The sequence below is a fragment of the Pseudorca crassidens genome, chromosome 20 (assembly GCF_039906515.1).
Source record: "Pseudorca crassidens isolate mPseCra1 chromosome 20, mPseCra1.hap1, whole genome shotgun sequence".
Lineage (NCBI taxonomy): Eukaryota > Metazoa > Chordata > Mammalia > Artiodactyla > Delphinidae > Pseudorca > Pseudorca crassidens.
Window position 1 is genome coordinate 14,630,313 of NC_090315.1, and position 19,785 is coordinate 14,650,097.

The following is a 19,785-nucleotide window of genomic DNA, read 5'->3' on the forward strand; positions in this document are numbered from 1 at the left end:
TAAATAGTAAACGCCCCGCCCCCATACCACACCGTGACCAATCAGAGTATTCAGATGGACTGCGACTCTCTACCCTTTCCCACTCTTTCCGCGCGCCCTTTACCAACATGGCTGCGGGAGCGGGGCACTCTGGGATGCGTAGTCCAGCCCTCTCGTGTCTTCCTTACCGCAGAGGGGCTAGCCCCGGGAGTTGTTGGCGGCCGCGATGGCTCCTGGGAGTTGTAGTTCTTTGCCCTGTCTCGGACCCCTCCTGTTTCCGGTGCCGTCACGGGGCAGAGCAGTCGGTGACAGTACCGAGGGCCCCCGCCCCGCGCCCATGGCTGAGCCGGATCGTGAGTCGGGGGCCCTGGTGGGAGGGTCGGGCCGTGCCGGGGCCTGGCTGAGGGCTGCAGGCCCCGGGGCCCGAGGGCGGGCGTGGTGGGGCAGGAGATGGGGGCTGCACGGGGGGGAATGGAATTCAGGGGCCGTTGCAAAATGATCCATATTGCTAGCTTGGTGGGTTTCTGGGTCGCGAGGTTTTAAGGGTCCGTTTGCCACGTCCCCCAGGTTACTAATGATCGCGTCTTTCTCTCACCTTAGTTGCTAAGGACCCTCGTTGCTAGAGACTTAGAATGCCGCGGTCCAGGTTGCTGAGGGTACCTGGTTGTTAGTGGGAACTGTAGGATGCTAGGGGACCCCTGGTGTCCCCTCCTATCTCTTCCTTCCTCTCCTAAACCTACCATCCCACCCTCCCTGCCCCCCACCACCCAACACCTCTTCCAGGCGGAGTATCTCTTCTTATCTTCTCACTTGCTTTCTACGCTTCCCTCTGCTTGTAAACCTAACCCTCCCCGTACACACTCACACACTACTGCGTCCTTCCTAACTCCTCCTAAGTCTTCCTCCATACCCTGTATGCTTTACTTTCTTTTCTCTCTCCTAAACCTTCCCGTCCCAGCCTCTTTGTCCCTCACTAACCACCTGTCCTCCCAGCACTCCCCACTCTGATAAGATCTGCTTTTCCCCATTCCCTCCCTCCATCTACTCCATTTTTACACTTCCACCCCAGTATAACTAGGTTGGTGGGTCTTCTTGACCCCCTCTGCCCCCCGCTGCTTTGAAACCCTTCATTCCCCCTTAACCACTCCCTTCACCATAACCACATCTGCTCCCCCTCCTCCCCCAGCCTCTGACCCTGTGGAGACCCAGGCAGGGAAGGTGCAGGAGGCTCAGGTGAGATGGAGGGAAGGGTGGAGGGAAGGAGAGAGATGGACTTCCAACACCCCACACGGGGGGAGGTGGCAGAGGGGAGACAGATACCCCAGGGCCCTCAGGTCACTGCCCCAGTCCCTCACCCCACCTCCTGGTTCATCCTCCCGGGGAATGGTGGATTCTGGGGACTGTCAGAGAAGGGTGTGCAGCCTCAACCCCAGGCCTGCCCTTCCAAACTTTCCTTTCTCCTTGCCCTCCCCACCGCGGCCCCCATCCCTTCTGAAACTCATTTGCACTGGGCATGGAAGAGCTTTGGTCCCTGAACTCACAGATCTCACAGGACAAGTGACTAGACAATGACCCTATGGGGTGATAATGAAAGTAGCTCAGGGCACTCTGGGAGCCCAGAGTAAACTTTGTGGGGTCACACAGATTCCTGCCAGTCCCTTCCCTGGAGGAATCCACAGGCTGATCTAGAGTCAGATTGAGGTACAGCACATGGTAGTTAGTGTAGAGTGATTTAGCATTTTCTCAGGCAAGGTGAGAAATGGTGTCCCAGACAGAGGATACAGCTTTTGCAAACACTGAGGGGCATGAAAGAATGTGATGTGTTCAGTAATCAGGTGGCTGGGGAGGTCAGCTAATTATATTCATGGTTAGCATTTATTGAGTACTTACTCCAGCCGGGTACTCTGCTTAGTGTTTGATGTGCCTCATCTCATTTCATCTTCCCAGCATCCCTGTTGGGGGGCAAGGTCTACTGTAGCCATTTTATAGATGAGGAATTGGAAACAGAGTTGTTCAGTAACTTGTCCACTGTTCCTTGGCTAGAAGGGCAGGGACGGGTTTGCCACCCATGGCACCCGGCACATTGCGTCCCGGACACTTCGCTGGAAGCAGGCTCACAGAGGCCCCACCAGCACCTCCAGCTCCCTCTTAGGCCCTGTTGCTCCCACGTTCTCAGCAGGGCCCTGAAATCCTTCCACAGAGCCTCACTGTCTGCAACCTGAAATCATGCCAGCCCACCCACAGACGCGAGATCGCAGTTCAGATGTAGGCCAGTGCAGAAGCAGTGATGAGAGCACCCCACAGAGGCACGGCAGAGCCACACCGAGGGGATAAGAGCTTCCTGTCAGGCCGGGCTTCTCCCTCGCCTGGCTCCCAAAGCACGACCACTGTCAGGGAAAAAGGTTTAATGTGAAAAAGCGATCCTCAGTCCCAAAGAGAGAGATTCGAGGATGTAAATTGCAGCATTGTCTCATACAGAAAAACTGGAAACAGCCCAAACGGCTATCAGTTGATGGGTTAAATGAACTACGGGGCATCCTCACACTGCAACACTATGTAGCTGGTAGGTCTATGATACATTGTTTGGCGCCAAATGCAGGTTGCAGCATCGTACTGTGGTGTGACCCATTTCTGGGGAAATAACGAGTTTTACCCGCAGAGACGAAACCTGGAGTAATTACCATTGTACTGTTAATAAGAGTGGTTAGCCTGAAGTGGGGGAATGGGACGGGGGTTGTGGGCGAGGGAATCATGAAGCAAGTGCCCCCAAGTTATACATTGTCTAATGGTCGAAGTTTTTGTGCAGCATACGTAGTCCGAAAGTAACGAAAAGTTTTCACTATGTTTGGAAGGGAGGTTTCTATTCAAAAAGGCTTGGAACCAGAGTTGTGAGTGATGGAGAGGGGTCGTTGGAGGGGTTTTAAACAGGAGAGCGAATTGGTTAGATTTTTTTTTTTTTTTTTTTGGCTGCACCACTCGGCTTGCGGGATCTTAGTTCCCCAGCCAGGGATTGAATGCAGGCCCTTGGCAGTAAGATCGCGTAGTCCTAACCACTGGACTGCCAGGGAATTCCCCAGATTGCATTCCTACCATTGCATGAGGTCCATGACAGGGCCCAGGCCTGGGCTAGCACACAGCACAGCCGGCGTCCGTTTGTTCAGTGGTGGATAGTTCTGGAACTCCCGCCGAGTGCCAGACCCTGTTCTTGGTGCTGGGCTGCCAGCGGTGATGACGAAAACTCCCAGCCTTCTTGGAGCTGACATCATGGTAGACTCCATAGATGTTCGTGATCAGATGACTAGACTGGAGAAGCCACAGAGAAGGGCCTTTGAAGTGGAGGGGAGCGGGCCGACCCAGGCAGGCCATCACACACAGGGCAGCAGAGTAGATCAGAGGTGAAGACTGAGGCTGGGAGCCTAGGGAGGAGGTCGGGGCAGGACCGCGGGGAGGACAGGCTGGGCCACGTGGAGCCCTGGAGAGGGGACGTGTTATGGCAGGAGGGCAGGGGAGGGAGGCAGGAGGCGTCTGGCAGACCGGGGGCCGGAAGCCACACTGAGATGGGGCCCAGGAGGAGGAGCAGGTTTGGGGGAGATGCTGAGGCCAGTTTGGGACACGGTGGGAGTGAGGGACCGGGGATCACTTAGAAGGAGGCATACCAGGAGGCTGCGGGAACCCTGGATCTGGAGGACAGACCAGTGGCGTGGATGAGGCCGACCAGGGAAGGTGAACAGAGAAAGTAGGGAGGGCCCAGGACAGAGTCCCAGACCCTCAATTTGGAAGTCTGGCTGAGGGGAGGAGTCGATAAAGGAGATGGAAGGGTTGGAAAGGTGGAGTGGGGGGCTTCAGGCAGGAGGGCTGACGGCCGCAGGGTGAGGACCGAGGCGGTATTCACAGGAGTGACGTAGGTGAGGAGGGCTGCAGGACTGCTGGCCGGGGCAGGGGACTAAGGGGTTGTAAGGCGAGGCCGTGGACACCGGGAGGTGATGAGAACGTAGCCAGTGCTTTCTGACCGATCACCACCACACACCCGCCCCAGGGCTGTTCTGAGCACCTCCCAGAGGTGAACTCACTTCATCTCACAGTAGCACTCTGAGATGAGTGTCCTCTGAGCTCCATTTCTAAGAGGAGGAGCTCGGAGACTCAGAAAAGCCAAGTCACCCACCGGAGACTGTGCTCCTTGCAAGTAGCAGAGCTGGGTTTTCCAACACAGGCAGCCTGTCCCAGAGCCCACACACTGGCCCCCAGCGCTGTCCCCTCCACCCCTCACTTCCTCGGGCCCAGCTCCCAGCCAGAGCCTTTTCCCCAAACCCAGTGTCACCCCCACTTCCCTCCCTCCCTCACCCCACTTCTGGGGCCTGATCACCCCACCCCCACCCCTTCCAGGACTCAGATTCAGACACTGAGGGAGGAGCGGCTGGCGGAGAAGGAGAGAGTGAGTATCTTCCTTGAGAGCACGGTTCTGGGGGGCGGTTTAGGGCAGGGATCTGGGTGCTCACCTCCGCCAGGGGTGACATTCAAAGTATGTAATACCAGATGCAGTGCGAGCGCCTGGAGGCCCCTGACTGGGTCAGGCATTGAGCTCTTAGCTGCGGGAAGGCGGCGGGGCCCCAGGGCTGGGCGGGGGCACTCGGGGCCTCTGGGCACCCTGACTGAACACCCACCCGGCTGCTGTCTCTCTTCTTTTTGGCCAGTGGACTTCCTGCGGAATTTCTTCTCCCAGACACTGGGCCTGGGCACCCAGAAGGAGCGTCTGCTGGACGAATTAACCCTGGAAGGGGTGACCCGCTACATGCAGAGTGAGCGCTGTGAGTCCTCTGCCTGCACTGGGCCCCTTCCCCTCTCCTGGCCCCAAGTGACTTAATTCACAACTTTCATCTGCAAGTCACAAGAACCGCAACTCAAACCGGCTTATGCCAAAAAGGGAGTGTGTTGATCCTGTAACGAAAACCCCGCTTTAATCGTGGCTGGATTCAGCGGCTTCCACGCTGTTGTCAAATATCTGAACCCTCTCTGGTGCAGCTCTTCTCTGCATTGGGGTCAAGGTTGCTCCTGGCAGTGGCAGATACAAGTTCCAGCAGCCTAGTGGCTCCCACTGAAGAGAGAGGGAGCCACCTTTCTCCCAGTAGTTCAGGCAAAAGAGCAGAGATCGGCTCCAATTGGCCCGGGTTGGGTCACATTCCTACCCCTGAACCAATCACCGCGTCTCTGATTGGCCAGGCCTGTTTGACAGAATGAAGATGCTAATAATAGTAATTACCTTATAGGGTTATGAGGGGGTTACATAAATTTATAGATGTAAATGCCTGGAACCGGGCCTGGAACAGAGCAAGGGCTGCCTAAGTGTTCCCTGTGACGATTATTACAGGAGGCTTGTTTCGGGTGTGGTGTAGAGGTGCCTCTTTATGGGGTCACCATGTAATTTATATTTCTCGCCACGAGTTGAGGTCACCAGAGGCTGAGAAACCGAGCCCTCGGCAGTCCTCGACTAGAACAATCCACTCTTTGAGGGTCCTGGACAGCCTTTTGTTGAGGACGTCTTCTCCAGTTTCCCTGTCCTCCAGCTGCTGCCGTCTCTCCGAGGGCAGCCAGGCCGGCCGTCCTGAACCTCCCTCTCCTAGGGCAGGCCAGACAGCTGTCTGCAGCCATCTCTTGGCTTGGGTGGGCCCCCAAGAGAACGAAGGCAGTGGCATCAAAGCTTTCATTCCTTCTGTCCTCCTGCACATGGGTTTTAGGATAATTGATTCATGAGGGCGCCTATGAGGGGATAATAGTAAATAATAACAATGAGGACTTGCATGGCGGTCCGTTGGTTAAGACTTCGCCTTCCAACGCAGGGAGTATGTATGGGTTCGATCCCTGGTTGGGGAGCTGAGATCCCACATGCCTCACGGCCAAAGAACCAAAACATAAAACAGAAGCAATACTGTAATCAAAATTCAATAAAGACTTTAAAAATGGTCGACAGAGGGGCTTCCCTGGTGGCGCAGTGGTTGAGAGTCCGCCTGCCGATGCAGGGGACGTGGGTTCGTGCCCCGGTCCGGGAAGATCCCACATGCCACGGAGCGGCTGGGCCCGTGAGCCATGGCCGCTGGGCCTGTGCGTCCGAAGCCTGTGCTCCACAACGGGAGAGGCCACAACAGTGAGAGGCCCGTGTACCACAAAACGAACAAACAAAAAAAAAATGGTCCACACCAAAAAAATCTTAAAAATATAAAAATAATAATAACAATGAATTGAGCTCTCGCTGTTTGCCAGGCACTGGGCTAAGCACTTGACAGGTGTCCCCTCCTTTGATCTTCACATGATACCTGTGAGGAGTGATCTGGACAGAGGAGGAAACTGAGGCGCAGAGAGACTGTGACTGGGTACAGGGTCACACTTCTGGCAAGAGGCAGAATCAGGGCTCGATGCCAGGCCGCCTGAATCCAGGGCGCATGCTCCCTTCCACATGGCCCCTGGTGGGTCCACTGGGCCGAGTCCAATGGCATTCCGAGACAAAGCCAAGGGCTGTGGCTGTAGCAGGCCTCAGCCTTTGTCACCCTTGCTGTCCTCCTTTGCACAGAACACCCCAGAGGCACCCGGTTCACAGGCGCCTCACACCCGTGTCTGTCCATCAGCTGAGGGGCAGATGCCAAGGGTGCTGCGTGGCAGGGCTGCCAGCCAGCCAGCCACCGAAGAGGCAGCTGGGCTATTTCTGCACAGCCCCACATGCTTGTGAAGTGATGCCACCCCTACCACGCCTCCCCATCTTCTTCTCTGAAAGCTGGTGACGATGGGGGAGCAAAGCGCTTATAGGTGTACGAATCGTGGGGCTAAAGAAGTTGAGCACGAGTGACTTGTAGAATCATCAGTGCTGGGCACTGATCTAAGCTTCACAGGGATGAATTCATTCTCTCAACAGCCCTGCAAGGTCAGTACTGTGATTATACCCATTTTACAGAGCAGGAAGCTAAAGCCCAGAGTGGTGATCTGAACTAAGACGCCCCCGCTGGTGTGCAGAAGAACTAGGATTGGAAGCCCTTATCCACTCTGCTGCTCACTGGGCATGGGCTGAGAGTGGCCAGTCTTTGGTCTTCACCTGAAAATTACCAGACTTCCGGCGGCTGATGTGCATTTGATTATGGAGGGAAGGAATAGGATGAAGGAATGTGTATCATATGCTAGAAATAGATGACCATCCAAGATTATGTCCAAAAGATGAGGGGTGGCCAGAGATTTTTTTCACGGTAACCTGCAGCTCTTCCGGGCGAACCCCCCACCCCACCCCTCTCATTAAGATCTCATGCATTTTTGTCTAGATCTAGCGAGGAGAAATTTCTCTCCAAGTGGCCTTTTCTTGAATCTTACTACATTGCTATAATTTCATTTCTTTTAATATAAATTTATTTATTTATTTTGGCTACGTTGGGTCTTCGTTGCTACGCGTGGGCTTTCTCTACTTGCAGTTTGTTGCGGTGCGCATGAGAACGTTGTGGTGGCTTGTTGCGGAGCACAGGCTCTAGGTGCGCGGGCTTCAGTAGTTGTGGCTCGCGGGCTCTAGAGCGCAGGCTCAGTAGTTGTGGGGCATGGGCTTAGTTGCTCTGTGACATGTGGGATCTTCCCAGACCAGGGCTCAAACCCGTGTGCCCTGCATTGCAGGTGGATTCTTAACCACTGCGCCACCAGGGAAGTCCCCATTGGTGTAATTTCAAACAGTGGATTCTTTGACCCCATGCTGGCTCTTCCATCAGTCACCTGTGTGACCCCTTCCCCTATCTGAGCCTCAGTTTCCTCATCTATAAAGTGGGATGTTAACACCTCCCTCCTTGAAATGGTTGGGAGAGCCATTCAGGGATCTGAAATGCTTGCCCCAGGGCCAGGCACAGAGTAAACGGCTTCAGGGACTGTGGTGGGTGGTATTATTTAAGGGTAAGAAAGGGAAGGGGAAACTTTGGTCTTTTAATGTAATCATTACATTCAGTCTGTGATGATATATTTGATTATTAGACAGAAGAGCCACTAACAATTTTTTAAGCTGTCAGAAGTTCATTGTGAACACCAGCTCAGTACTTAGTTTATGGCAAAGACACCTGGTGAACACCAGCTCAGTACTTAGTTTATGGCAAAGACACCTGGTGAACACCAGCTCAGTACTTAGTTTATGGCAAAGACACCTGTCTTAAGATAAATGGTCACATTTTGGAGCAGTGTTTGATGTTCAAAACAAAATGTTACAACAGTAAACAAACGTAAACTGAAAAAAAAACAGAAACAAAAAACCCACGCTGCATAAACTCTTCTCCTCCAGGTCGCAGGGTTATCTGTTTGGTGGGAGCTGGAATCTCCACTTGTAAGTGCCCCCCTCCCCCAAGAGAACTCCCTGGTTGGGGGTGCCCCTTCGAAGAGCTGGGGAGGAGCTGTGTGGGGGCCCTTGCCTGGGAGGGTCAGTGTGGTAGAGAAGGGGCCAAGGTCCCTCATCGATTGAATGCCCGCTGCCACTCCTCCCCCAGCGGCGGGCATCCCTGACTTCCGCTCCCCAAACACGGGCCTCTACGCCAACCTGGAGAAATACCATCTTCCCTACCCGGAGGCCATCTTTGAGATTGGCTACTTCAAGGTACGTGTCCTGCAGGGAGGAATGTCTGTAATGGGGGTGGGGGGTGGAGGTGTGGCCGCCTCTCTCCAGCTCTCATCTCACCAGGGCCATCTGGGTGCCCACCTGCCCTCCGGCTCTCTCTCCCACAGAAACACCCAGAGCCCTTCTTTGCCCTCGCCAAGGAACTCTATCCTGGGCAGTTCAAGGTGAGCTCTCTTTTGCGGAGGCGGTGACAGGAAAGGTTGGGGGCCAGCAGGCATGGGAAAGCCCCCTCCAGGGCCCTTCAGACAAATATGATAGCCATTAAACACGTGGGCTCTGGGGAAGTTCCCTGGCCTAGTGGTTAGGATTCCGGGCCTTCACTGTTGTGGCCCGGGTTCAGTCCCTGGTTGGGGAAATGAGATCCTGCAAGCCGTGTGGCACCGTCCAAAAAAAAAAATATATATATATATATATACACATGGGCTCCGGGCCCAGACGGCCTGGGTCCAAGTCCTGGTCCCTCATTTCCTGCTCTTGTGTCCTTGAGCCTCTGTTTTCCCTTATGTAAAATGAAGCTGTTAATAGTCCACGAGAAGAGTTGTCGTGGGGCTTAAATGAGTTAACGATACGTGCAAGAGCCCAGACCCCAGAGCCAGTCCTCTCTGTGCAAACCCCAACTCCACAACCTGGGTGACTCTGGCAAGACAGTCACCCTCTCTGTGCCTCAGTTCCCTCACCTGTGAAATGGGGATAACAAAGGTGCGCGCCTCGCGAGGTCAGTGTGACGATTCCGTGAGGGAAAACAGGCGTGGCGCCTGGAACGGTTCCCGGCTCACGGCGGTGCGCGGTCAGTGTCTTCCGTCTTCATCGGCACTGTCATGATTGCTCCCCTCCAGCCCACCGTCTGCCACTACTTCATCCGCCTGCTGAAGGAGAAAGGGCTGCTCCTGCGCTGCTACACGCAGGTAGGCGGGACCGCGGGCGTGCTGGGAGGAAGAGCGCGGGCTGGAGGGGCCCCGAGAGCTCAGGCCACGGCTTCTCTGTCACGTGACCTGCAGTGACTCGCGTCCCCTCTCTCAGCCTCAGTTTCCCTTTCTATAAAACAGAGGCCAGAACAGCTTTGCCCTCTCAGGCCTGTGGTGGTGTGGCAGTGACCTCCCTCAGGGCCATCCCAGGAGTACTTCTCTGAGCAGACACTATTGGCACCATAAATTTCATATTTGACAGGGCTTTCCAGCAGATGACTCCAAACTGAGTTGATCTAATATGATCACTACACCTGACAATTTTCCGGCTGGTAGCTGTAAACTCTTAAGGAAAGAGCACTATTTTTTTTTTTTTTTTTGTGGGGCACCTTTTAAATATATATTTATTTATTTATTTATTTGGCTGTGCTGGGTCTTAGTTGTGGCAGGCGGGCTCCTTAGTTGCGGTTCGCTGGCTTATTAGTTACGGCACACCAGCTCCTTAGTTGCAGCAGGCGGCCTCCTTAGTTGTGGCATGCATGTGGGATCTAGTTCCCCAACCAGGGATCGAACCCCGGCCCCCTGCATTGGGAGCGTGGAGTCTTAACCACGGCACCACCGGGGAAGTCCTGGGACACCCTTTTGTAATTTGCACAAAGGCCTTGTGCGTACCGTGGGGCCGTGGCTCATACATGTCAGGTGCTTGGCTGAGGGCCTCGCCGGGGTGTCCACAGGGAAGGACAGCTCACATCGTTGGCTTCCGAGTGGTGAGCCTTTTAGGGTCTCGCACCCCAATAGTGAAACATGTTTGCACCTCTACCTTTGTTTCATAAATACGTATTCAAATTACATGATGTACTATAGCCCTGACACCATGCCTGCTCTAATTCATACCTCAGAACCCAAAATTATAAAATAGAGAGAGAACACATGGATAGAAATAGGTGTTCTATTATTTTCTTCCTGCGCCTGGCAATCGGGAGCCTGCAGCCTCAGAAGTTGCCACCAGGGGGAGGATGAAATCTTTGCAGGTCCGGAATTCACAAGTGGGGTAGGTGCTCCCACCCAGGGCTGGCGGGGGAGGGGATGGCCTCCTCCTTCCAGCAGGAGCCCCAGCTCAGAATAAACCTGACCTTTCTTCCCAGAGAGTCAGTTTTTTCCATGAGACGTGACTCAGACTTGATACGAACAGCTCACCTGAAGCCAAGTGCCTTCATGAAATCCTCACCATAGCCCTGCTGGCAAACCTGTTTGTAAGCTTCTGTCCCAATGTTTACTGAGTGCCAACCCAGTGCCAGGCCCTGCAGGCAGTGAACGGAGGGAGCAGACATCCCTGCCCTCCTGGAACTGACACTGTAGTGTGGGGAGAGACAACGGACGAGATGGGTGAGTTGCGTATCTACGCTGATGCTGAGAGGTCTATGGCGCGCAGCTGAGCAGGAAAGGGGACTCAAGCTCTGTGTGTGCGGGGTCGGGGGTGCTGTAGTGAACAGGATGTCAGGGAAGCCCTCACTGAGAAGCAGGACATTTAAACAGAGACCTGTAGGAGGGGAGGGAGGGAGCCATGGGATCATCTGTCGGGGGAGAGTGCATTCCAGGCAAAGCGAACAGCCAGTCCAGAGGTCCTGAGGGGAGGCTGCATTTGGCGTGTTCAAGAAGCTGGATCTGGACTTCCCTGGCGGTCCAGTGGTTAAGACTCCACGCTCCCAATGCAGGGGGCCCAGGTTCGATCCCTGGTCAGGGAACTAGATCCCACATGCCACAGCTAAGACCCGGCACAGCCAAATAAATAAATATTTTTAAAAAGAGAAAAGAAGAAGAAGAAGAAGCTGGATCTGAGTGAGCAGGGAGGACAGTAGTAGGAGAAGATGGAGGAGACGAGGTCAGGGAGGTGACAGGGGTGGACCGTGTGGGGGCTTGGGGGCCACAGGGAGGGCTTTGTCGTTTCCCCTGAGTGAGATGGAATCACAGGAGGGCTCTGAGCAGGGCAGGGATGTGACCTGACCCAGGTGTTCACAGGGTCCCTCTGGCTGCGTGAGGGGGGCAGACTGTGGGAGCAGTGGGGGGCGGGTACCAAGACCAGGGAGGAGGCTGCAATGATGTTCCAAGCAGGAGAGGATGGAGGCTGGGCCGGGGAGGGGGCCGCCGAAGGGGAGAGGTGGGCGGCTTATGAACCCGTTTTGAAGGTGGAGCTGGCAAGACTTGCCAATGGGTTGAATGTGAAACGATTCGTGAGAGAAGGAAAGGAGTCAGGGATGACTGGCTCCCTCTCAGCCTGAGCACCTGCTGCCTTTTATTGAGATGGTGGGACGTGCAGGCGTGGGGGGCAGAGGAGGAGCTTGGCTGAAGGCATGTCGGGGTTGAGATGCCCATTAGACAACCACCTGGGGACATGGGCAGACAGCTGGACACAGGAGTCTGGACTCGAGCTGGAGAGCAGCAGATAGACGACGTTTAAACCCTCCAGACAGGATGAGATCACAGGGGTCCCAGCACGAGAAGCCCAGGCCCAGGACCAGGTGGCTCATGGGGGCTGCTCAGAGGGCTTGCTTCCCAGCTCTGTCTGAGGCAGAACCCCCTGCCCCAACCACGAAAGCACACCAGCTGTAGGCTATTTTTAGACGAAAGCCAACACCAATGCGTTGTGAGGTCAGCGTGAAATGTGGTGGCATTTCCCCCCAGTTGCAATTCTTCATGTGTGGATTTAAGCACGCATACATATTCAAAATGGCGCATTACGTAACATAGACAAAGGTGGAAAAAATTTTTCCAGTCTCACGTTTCACGAAACCTTTTTTTTTTTTTTTTTTAAACTCATCACCCTCTTCTTTAACCTCAGCCACTTTTTGAGTCACTGACCCAGTTTTCTGGAACACATTGTCTTCACGTCTTTCTGAATTGTGACGATGCAGCACTTTCGAAGCCACGCGCGATGCTATTTTTATCTCAAGACACAAGTATCCATTCAAACATGAGAACAGTTGTCGCCTTCGTTCAAGTCACTGTGATCTCCTCAGCAAACCAGCTTATCGCTCTTTTAAATCTATATCTATGGCATTTACATCATACATAGGGTTTGTACTTGGCTTTCTTTCATTTAAGCCCTGTCTGGAGGATCCTTCCATATCTGCACCCACATAGCAGTTTCATGCTTTTTTTAAAAAAAATTATTTATTTATTTTATTTTTGGCTGCGTTGGTCTTCGTTGCTGCAGGTGGGCTTTCTCTAGTTGCGGCGAGCGGGGGCTACTCTTCGTTGCGGTGCGCAGGCTTCTCATTGTGGTGTCTTTTCTTGTTGCGGAGCACGGGCTCTAGGCGCACGCGCTTCAGTAATTGTGGCACGCGGGCTCAGTAGTTGTGGCTCGCAGGCTCTAGAGCGCAGGCCCAGTAGTTGTGGCACATGGGCTTAGTTGCTCTGTGGCATATGGGATCTTCCCAGACTAGGGCTTGAACCCGTGTCCCCTGCATTGGCAGGCGGATTCTTAACCACTGTGCCACCAGGGAAGTCCCAGCTTCATGCTTTTTAAAAGCATGTCAGAGACGTGATGTCTTGAAACCAGAAGTGAGCCAAGGTTTAAAATTCAAGAGATTGCAGATGAAAACCCAGACATCAGGCTCCTCTTGAAAATCGGGAAGAGCTGGCTGTACCCTGGGTGGCTTTCTGTGGGGGAGAGTGGTTGGCTGGAGCTGAGTGGCCGCTGCCCACCTTGCCCAGGGCCCGCCTCCTCACCATGACCTCTTTCCTGCCTGATGCTGAGGCCAGACGTCAGTTGCTGTGTGTTGCCATGCATTCATTGCTGCTTGGCCTTTATAGCGAACCTCTTGGGCCATATTCCCTAGCCCCAGCTTCCCTCCCGGGGGCCACGGCTGCTGCCTACTTCTTGGGTCTCCTTTGAAGATATTCCATACTTAGGCAAGCAAATACACAAATTCATATATTGATTTTTTCACATCCTGTACACACTGCCTTTGTGCTTTGGGCCTTCTAACATCTTGGAGAGATCCCTTCTTACCAGTACATACGGGTTGACCGCATTCATTTTTGTTTGTTTGTGGTTTCTCCATCAAAAGTGGCATCAAGGGAATTCCCTGGTGGTCCAGTGGTTAGGACTCTGTGCTTTCACTGCTGAGAGCGTGGGTTCGATCCCTGGCCAGGGAACTAAGGTCCCGCAAGCCGCACAGCGTGGCAAAAAAAAAAAAAAAAAAAATGACATCAAAGGGTAACATGGAGGCATGTAGGTAGACCTTTGACGTGCCATTTAGTTATATGCATGCACACTGCTTACTTACGTGTCCGGGAGTTGGTAGACTAAGTCAAGAAACAAAGGCAAAACTAGCATTTCTAGTAAAGGGGGGAGAGGGAAAGCCACAGAGAGTCTGGGAACAGTGACTCTTCTCTGCATGTGTTGGGGATAAACTGATGGCTGGCTGGGAGCAGAGAGGGCAGTTGGGGCTGCCTGCCCTTGCAAGGGAACCCTCTCAGTTGTTCACGGAGCCTCCGGGAAACCTCGTCGGGTCAGCTGTGGGCTGCATATGCCCGGCCATCTCTGTAACGTCTGCCAGTGTCCTCCAGCAGCACCTGCCTCAGCAGCATTCCTCGTGGGCAAACAAAAGCTGCTCCGGAGGGGCTGGAGAAAGCGCAAGTGTCTATGTGAAAGAGAAGAATATTCTTGCCTGTTGAATAAGGAAAGTATCTCTGTCTGAAAAGACTACAAGTTAATATACTATCAATGCAGCAGATCATAGTAAGGTTAAGTAGGAAAACAGTGTGATGAAAACCCAGAAAACCCTCCTGATTCATTGATTTATGTTAATGCCTGGCCAGGGCTGCCACAGACAGCTGTGCAGGTTGGGTACTGCACAAGGATGCCATATCTGAGAGGACTGCGTTTACAGTGGAGACACTGGAGCGTTGTACGTTTATTTCACCAAATTTCTGGCAGGTGCCACTAGAGTGTCTGGTTCTAACAAAACACATTTGCAGCAAAACGGAAGCAAAGTGGCCCAAATTTGCCAGGGCTGGTTTGTGGCAGTGGGTCTGGGCTCATAGAGATTTGAGTTTGGGCCCCTGCCTTTAAGTGTCCATGACTTACCTTTTCAGAGGCACCATCAGGATGAACAGAAGAGTTTTAGACACACCCTGCCCCTTGCTTCTCCCTCCCTTCCTTCTTCCCTGTCCCACTTGCTTTCCTCAGCCGCAACTCCTGGCTATGCCCTCTGCCCCTTGGGGGGTGTGGTTCGCTCCTGACCCTCTCTCCTCCATCTCTCCCTCCAGAACATAGACACCCTGGAGCGAGTGGCGGGGCTGGAGGCCGAGGACCTGGTGGAGGCCCACGGCACCTTCTACACGTCTCACTGCATCAGCCCCGTCTGCCGGCAGGAGTACGCGCTAAGCTGGATGAAAGGTGAGGGGCTGGAGGCTATTATCCCCGAGGGCAGGCCTCCCGTCCCCTGTCTGCTCCCCAGCGCCAGGGACAGGGTCTCCACGCGCGGACGCCAGCTCTGTCCTGCACAGCTCTGCAGCTCTTTTTAGCAGATAATGGCAGCCCCCAAAGATTGGAGTTGGCAGTGGGGGTTCATTTCTCCCAACACCACCTCACAGCCAGGTTATGATGGATGCAGACTCCAGACACAGAGACGTGCGTTAGCAGACAGGCCCCCACGTGGTCCTACAACCTGTTCTGTGAGGTCATGAAACCTAGCTCTTTGTCCTTTGGGCGCTCTGACCCCGTCTCACATGAGGGGCTCATCCAGGCAAGCGCAGCTACACTCCAAGAAGAGCAGAAGTATCTGAGAGAACATTCTGGGGTGAGGGGAATGTCCAACACGGCAGCCACTTGCTACATGGGGCTGTTGAGCTCTTAAAATGTGGCTAATGTGACCGAGGAACTGAATTCTTAACTTTCTTTAATTTGTATTAATTAAAATTTAAAAGTCACATGTGGCTCTAACCAGCATACCGGACAGCACTGCCCCAGAGGCACAGGATTCAACCGGCCGATTAGCTGGATTCAGGCGAGCAGAGGCCGTGGCGTGTGAAGCTGGGCACAGCCCTGGTTAGGAATGAAGCCTGGGGGCTGTCCTTAAGGATGCAAACTCCAGGGCTTGCTAAAGTCCTCATCCCTGTTCTTGCCTGGGCAGAGTGTCCAAAAAGAGAAGGAGGAACAAAAAAATCCAGCCAGTCCACATTTCCTGAATGCCAGTGAGAGCTGATTTCTGACATCCATTGTGCTAATTAAGAAGCCACTTACTTCATCCATGGAAACCCATTTCTGACGTTCTTTATGCTGATTTCACAAAGCCTCTGGTGTCCCTGTGTGATAAGGACAGCTGCAACGCTGATAGTAGGGCCCCTGGAGTGTGGCCCTTCTGACCACATGCCAGCTGCCCGCCCCTGGGGTGAGGATTCCTGAATAGCCCAAGTGCACGCAGCTGGGGGTGATGGACAATTAACATTACCCCATTATGTCTCTCTTACAGCAGTAGCACAAGCATCACTCGCAAAATGTCATGTACTGTCAATGCAAAAATATTCTCAAGTAAATGACAGACCTTAAAGCAGTGCTCTGTAAATATCTGTTGAAGGAATGAGTGAATAGTTGAATGAACAAGCCAGGATTCTGTGGGTTGCAAGTGACAGAATGCTTTCAAGCTTCCTTAATCAATAGGCAATGAGGACGATTGTCATAAGCATGGGGTGTGCGTGGGGGCAGGGGTGTGTCTGTCACAGAGCCCAAGAGTGGGAAGCAGCTGCACCTAAGGTTTTGTCCCTGTCCCAGCATCATCTGCATAATTCTTCCCTCTCTGCCGCTAGGCCTGGCACCTACCAGGCCTCTCTGACCCACGGTGAAGTAGGGCTGCCCTCAAAGACCCACTGGACGAGCTTCACTCCCAAGTCCAGATCCCCCAGGTCGGGGGTTGGTGGAACCCAGCTGCCCCTTTTAGGGGCGAGTGTCTGCTCATTTGTTTGTTTGTTCATTTAATAGCTATAGGCTGGTGCTGGGAGCCACCCCAGGAATGTTGGGGGCGGGGGAAGGACAGCTGTCTAAGAAGGGAGGTCCCTCCTGAGCAGGGCAGACACCCCAGGAGGCCCGCCCGGTGACTGAGGTGTGTTTGTGTTGACAGTGAAGGAAGGATGGGGTGGGCAGGCTGCGGCCCCAGCCCAAAGCCTCTTACCTCCTCTTCTCCCACCCCGTTCCCCACGCTCAGAGAAGATCTTCTCCGAGGTGACTCCGAAGTGTGAGAAATGTCGGAGTGTGGTGAAGCCTGGTGAGCCTTGGGGCCGGGGACCAACCAAGGTAGACTCAGGCTGGGAGCCCCTCAGCCACTAACCCCTTCCCAAGAAGGCCACGCGCCCTATCCGTCCATCCACCCCCGTCACCCTCTCTCCCTGACCAGTGCCCGGAGTCTGCCCCAGGGAGAGTGGGTACCATAGCCCCTAGTCTGTCCCCAGCGCTCCACACTCCCGTCCCAGCCCTGCGGTCCACCTTCTGCTCCTGCCTGTCCTCTCTCTCCCTCCCTGTCTCTGCCCCCCTGCTTTTTCACTGTCTCTATCTCTCCCTGTGTCTGTCTGTCCATCTATCTCCACCTCAGATATCGTGTTCTTTGGCGAGAACCTCCCAGCGCGTTTCTTCTCCTGCCTGCAGTCAGTAAGTATACCCGCCGTGCCCCCCATCTCGGTCCACGCAGGGGCAGCCTGGGTCCTGCCCTGGGGAAGGTGGCTTCCTCAGGTAGCTGCGGGTGGGCTTGCAGCGGGGGCCGGGGACCGCAGCCCAGCCTCACTGGCCGCTCCCCCTTCACAGGACTTCCTGAAGGTGGACCTCCTCATCATCATGGGCACCTCCCTGCAGGTGCAGCCCTTCGCATCCCTTATCAGCAAGTAGGTTGGGGTTCGGGGCTATGGGGGGCTGCTGGGGACTGGGGGAGCCGGGACAGGCCCTCACCACTCAGCTCGCCCTCCACCAGGGCGCCCCTCTCCACCCCGCGCCTGCTCATCAACAAGGAGAAGACTGGCCAGGTGAGTCCTTTTAGTCACACCCTGCCACCCCCACACAGGGGCCCCACATTGCCTCCCCCCGGCCTCCTCAGGAACCAGGGGACAGGTCTCTGGAGAATCCCGATACTTTGGACCCCTCAGCTCAGACCTAAGGATTCTGGAATCCACAGTGTTCAGGTTCCAGGCTGCCCTGACTCCAAGATTCCACAGGCCTCTGTGTCATTCACCCTCTTTTTTTTTTTAATTTATTTATTATTTATTTTTGCCTGTGTTGGGTCTTTGTTGCTGCGCATGGGCTTTCTTTAGTTGTGGCGAGCGGGGGCTACTCTTTGTTGCGGTGCACGGGCTTCTCATTGCAGTGGCTTCTCTTGTTGCGGAGCACAGGCTCTAGAGCATGCGGGCTTCAGTAGTTGTGGCACACGGGCTCAGTAGTTGTGGCTCGCTGGCTCTAGAGCACAGGCTCAGTAGTTGTGGCACACGGGCTTAGTTGCTCCATGGCATGTGGGATCTTCCCGGACCAGGGCTCGAACCCGTGTCCCCTGCATTGGCAGGCAGATTCTTAACCTCTGCTCCACCAGGGAAGTCCCTCATTCACCCTTTTGAACGAGTGACAGAACCCCAGCTCAAAGCGACTTAAGCCAAAACGAGAATGTTGTGCTTCCCGTGACTGAAGGGTCAGGGCTAGCTGGCCCCTGGGCCTGCAGCAGTTCTGTCAGGAGTTACCTGCTCCCTCTCTCATCTCTCTTTTCCTGAGGTAGCTTCACTCCCAGGCAGGGGCTCCCTCCTGGGGACAGATGTTTCTCCAACAGGCAAAAAACGTACGGTGTGCCAGATACCGTGCTAAGCATTTCCTCTGTATTAACCCGCTGACAGTACAACCCTAGGAGTGGGTTTGATGATCACCCCCACTCTACAGAGAAAGAAACTGACGTTCAGAGAGACCAGGCCACTTGAGCAAAGTCACAGAGCTGGGATTCCAACCCAAGCCACCTGGCTCCAGGGTCTGTGCTCTTAGCTCCCCCCGACTCCACCCCCTTCCCCACAGATGGACCCTTTCCTCGGGATGATGATGGGCCTCGGAGGAGGCATGGACTTCGACTCCAAGAAGGCCTACAGGTAAGGCCCTCCCGCGGCAGTGCAGGGGCAGCGGAGCCTTCAAGGGACAGGGCCAAGGTGGGAGGGAGGGCACGGAGGCACAGGGCAGGGCAGAGCCGGCAGGGCCCTGGGACAAGCCTGGGAGCTTTGACTCTCACCCGCCCACAGGGACGTGGCCTGGCTGGGTGACTGCGACCAGGGCTGCCTGGCCCTTGCCGACCTCCTCGGATGGAAGGTGAGGAGCCTGGGCCACCCCCGCCCACCCTGAGCCCAGTCCCTGGACCCCCGTCCCACAGGTCCTCTGACCTTATGATGCATGATGACCTCTGACCTCTGTGAACTTTGTCCCCTGCAGAAGGAACTGGAGGACCTTGTCCGGAAGGAGCATGCCAGCATAGATGCCCAGTCGGGGTCAGGGGCTCCCAACCCCACCACTTCAGCTTCCTCCAGGAAGTCTCCACCTCCTGCCAAGGAGGAGGCCAGGACCACGGAGGGAGAGAAACCCCAGTGACAGCCGCATCTCCCAGGCAGGACGCCCAGCTTTGGGACAGCTGAGCCCCAACCAGGCCTGGCCCCCTCTAACTTACAGCTCTTTTCTGGGGAGCTCAGAACATTTCCTCAATCTACTAACTACTCCCTCCCCAAACTGGGGTCCCAGCACCCCTGACCCCGGCGAATCTCTAACAGTCTTAGGGGCTGAGGCTTGGGCAGCCGGTCTCTAACAGCCCACAGCCCCTAATCACCCTTAGGGCCAAGGATCAGCCTCCCTTAATCTCTAACTGCTCAGGGGGCCAGGGGTACCTCCAAACTGCTAACTGTCCCAGGACGAGAGCCCCAGGGCCCCCATGCTCTCTACTGTTCCCAGGGGCTTGAGGCCAAGTCGACGAAGTCTAACCTACCCTGGGTGGGGAGGTGCGCCCTCCAGACGTAACTCACACCCAGTGGGGGGATCCAAGCCTCAAGGCCTCCCAAGTCTCTGCCTACAACTCCCAAAGTGGGTGCCAGGCCCCCCAACTCGGGACCCGCTTCCCAGACTGGGGTGGGCAGATGGTGTCGCTTATTAGAGACAAATTAAAAACAAAAAACAACTAACCATCAGCTGTCTGGCCTCGCTGTTCTTTCCTGCGGGCCCACAGGGAAGCTGCCGGAGGAAGGGACTAGACCTTGGGCCCCTAAGGAAACAAGAACATCCAC

At 54.7% G+C, this 19,785-nt stretch overlaps 1 protein-coding gene across 4 annotated transcripts; it reads left to right on the forward strand.

Moving 5' to 3' along the window:
* The first annotated feature begins 128 nt into the window (after positions 1-128).
* Positions 129-19,683, forward strand: SIRT2 (sirtuin 2). 4 transcript variants are annotated; one of them, XM_067720416.1, is made up of 16 exons: positions 210-332; positions 1,166-1,212; positions 4,363-4,411; positions 4,671-4,784; positions 8,267-8,308; positions 8,469-8,575; positions 8,704-8,760; positions 9,433-9,501; positions 14,776-14,905; positions 16,626-16,769; positions 17,094-17,149; positions 17,303-17,379; positions 17,466-17,517; positions 18,542-18,612; positions 18,760-18,826; positions 18,947-19,683. In XM_067720416.1, the coding sequence occupies exons 1-16, from the start codon at positions 317-319 to the stop codon at positions 19,100-19,102; spliced, it is 1,254 nt and encodes a 417-aa protein (XP_067576517.1). In that variant the 5' UTR covers positions 210-316; the 3' UTR covers positions 19,103-19,683. The 4 variants fall into 4 exon arrangements, with proteins under 4 accessions (XP_067576516.1, XP_067576518.1, XP_067576517.1 ...); XM_067720418.1 differs by having other exon boundaries at positions 214-332; positions 16,710-16,769; XM_067720415.1 differs by lacking the exon at positions 1,166-1,212 and having other exon boundaries at positions 129-332.
* Positions 19,684-19,785: the final 102 nt, after the last annotated feature.

Coding starts and splice junctions, on each gene's coding strand:
- SIRT2 (XM_067720415.1), top strand. CDS start 135: ATGCGTAGTCCAGCCCTCTCGTGTCTTCCTTACCGCAGAGGGGCTAGC. Junction 4,412..4,670: donor GGCTGGCGGAGAAGGAGAGA/GTGAGTATCTTC, acceptor CTTTTTGGCCAG/TGGACTTCCTGCGGAATTTC. Junction 8,761..9,432: donor TCTATCCTGGGCAGTTCAAG/GTGAGCTCTCTT, acceptor GCTCCCCTCCAG/CCCACCGTCTGCCACTACTT.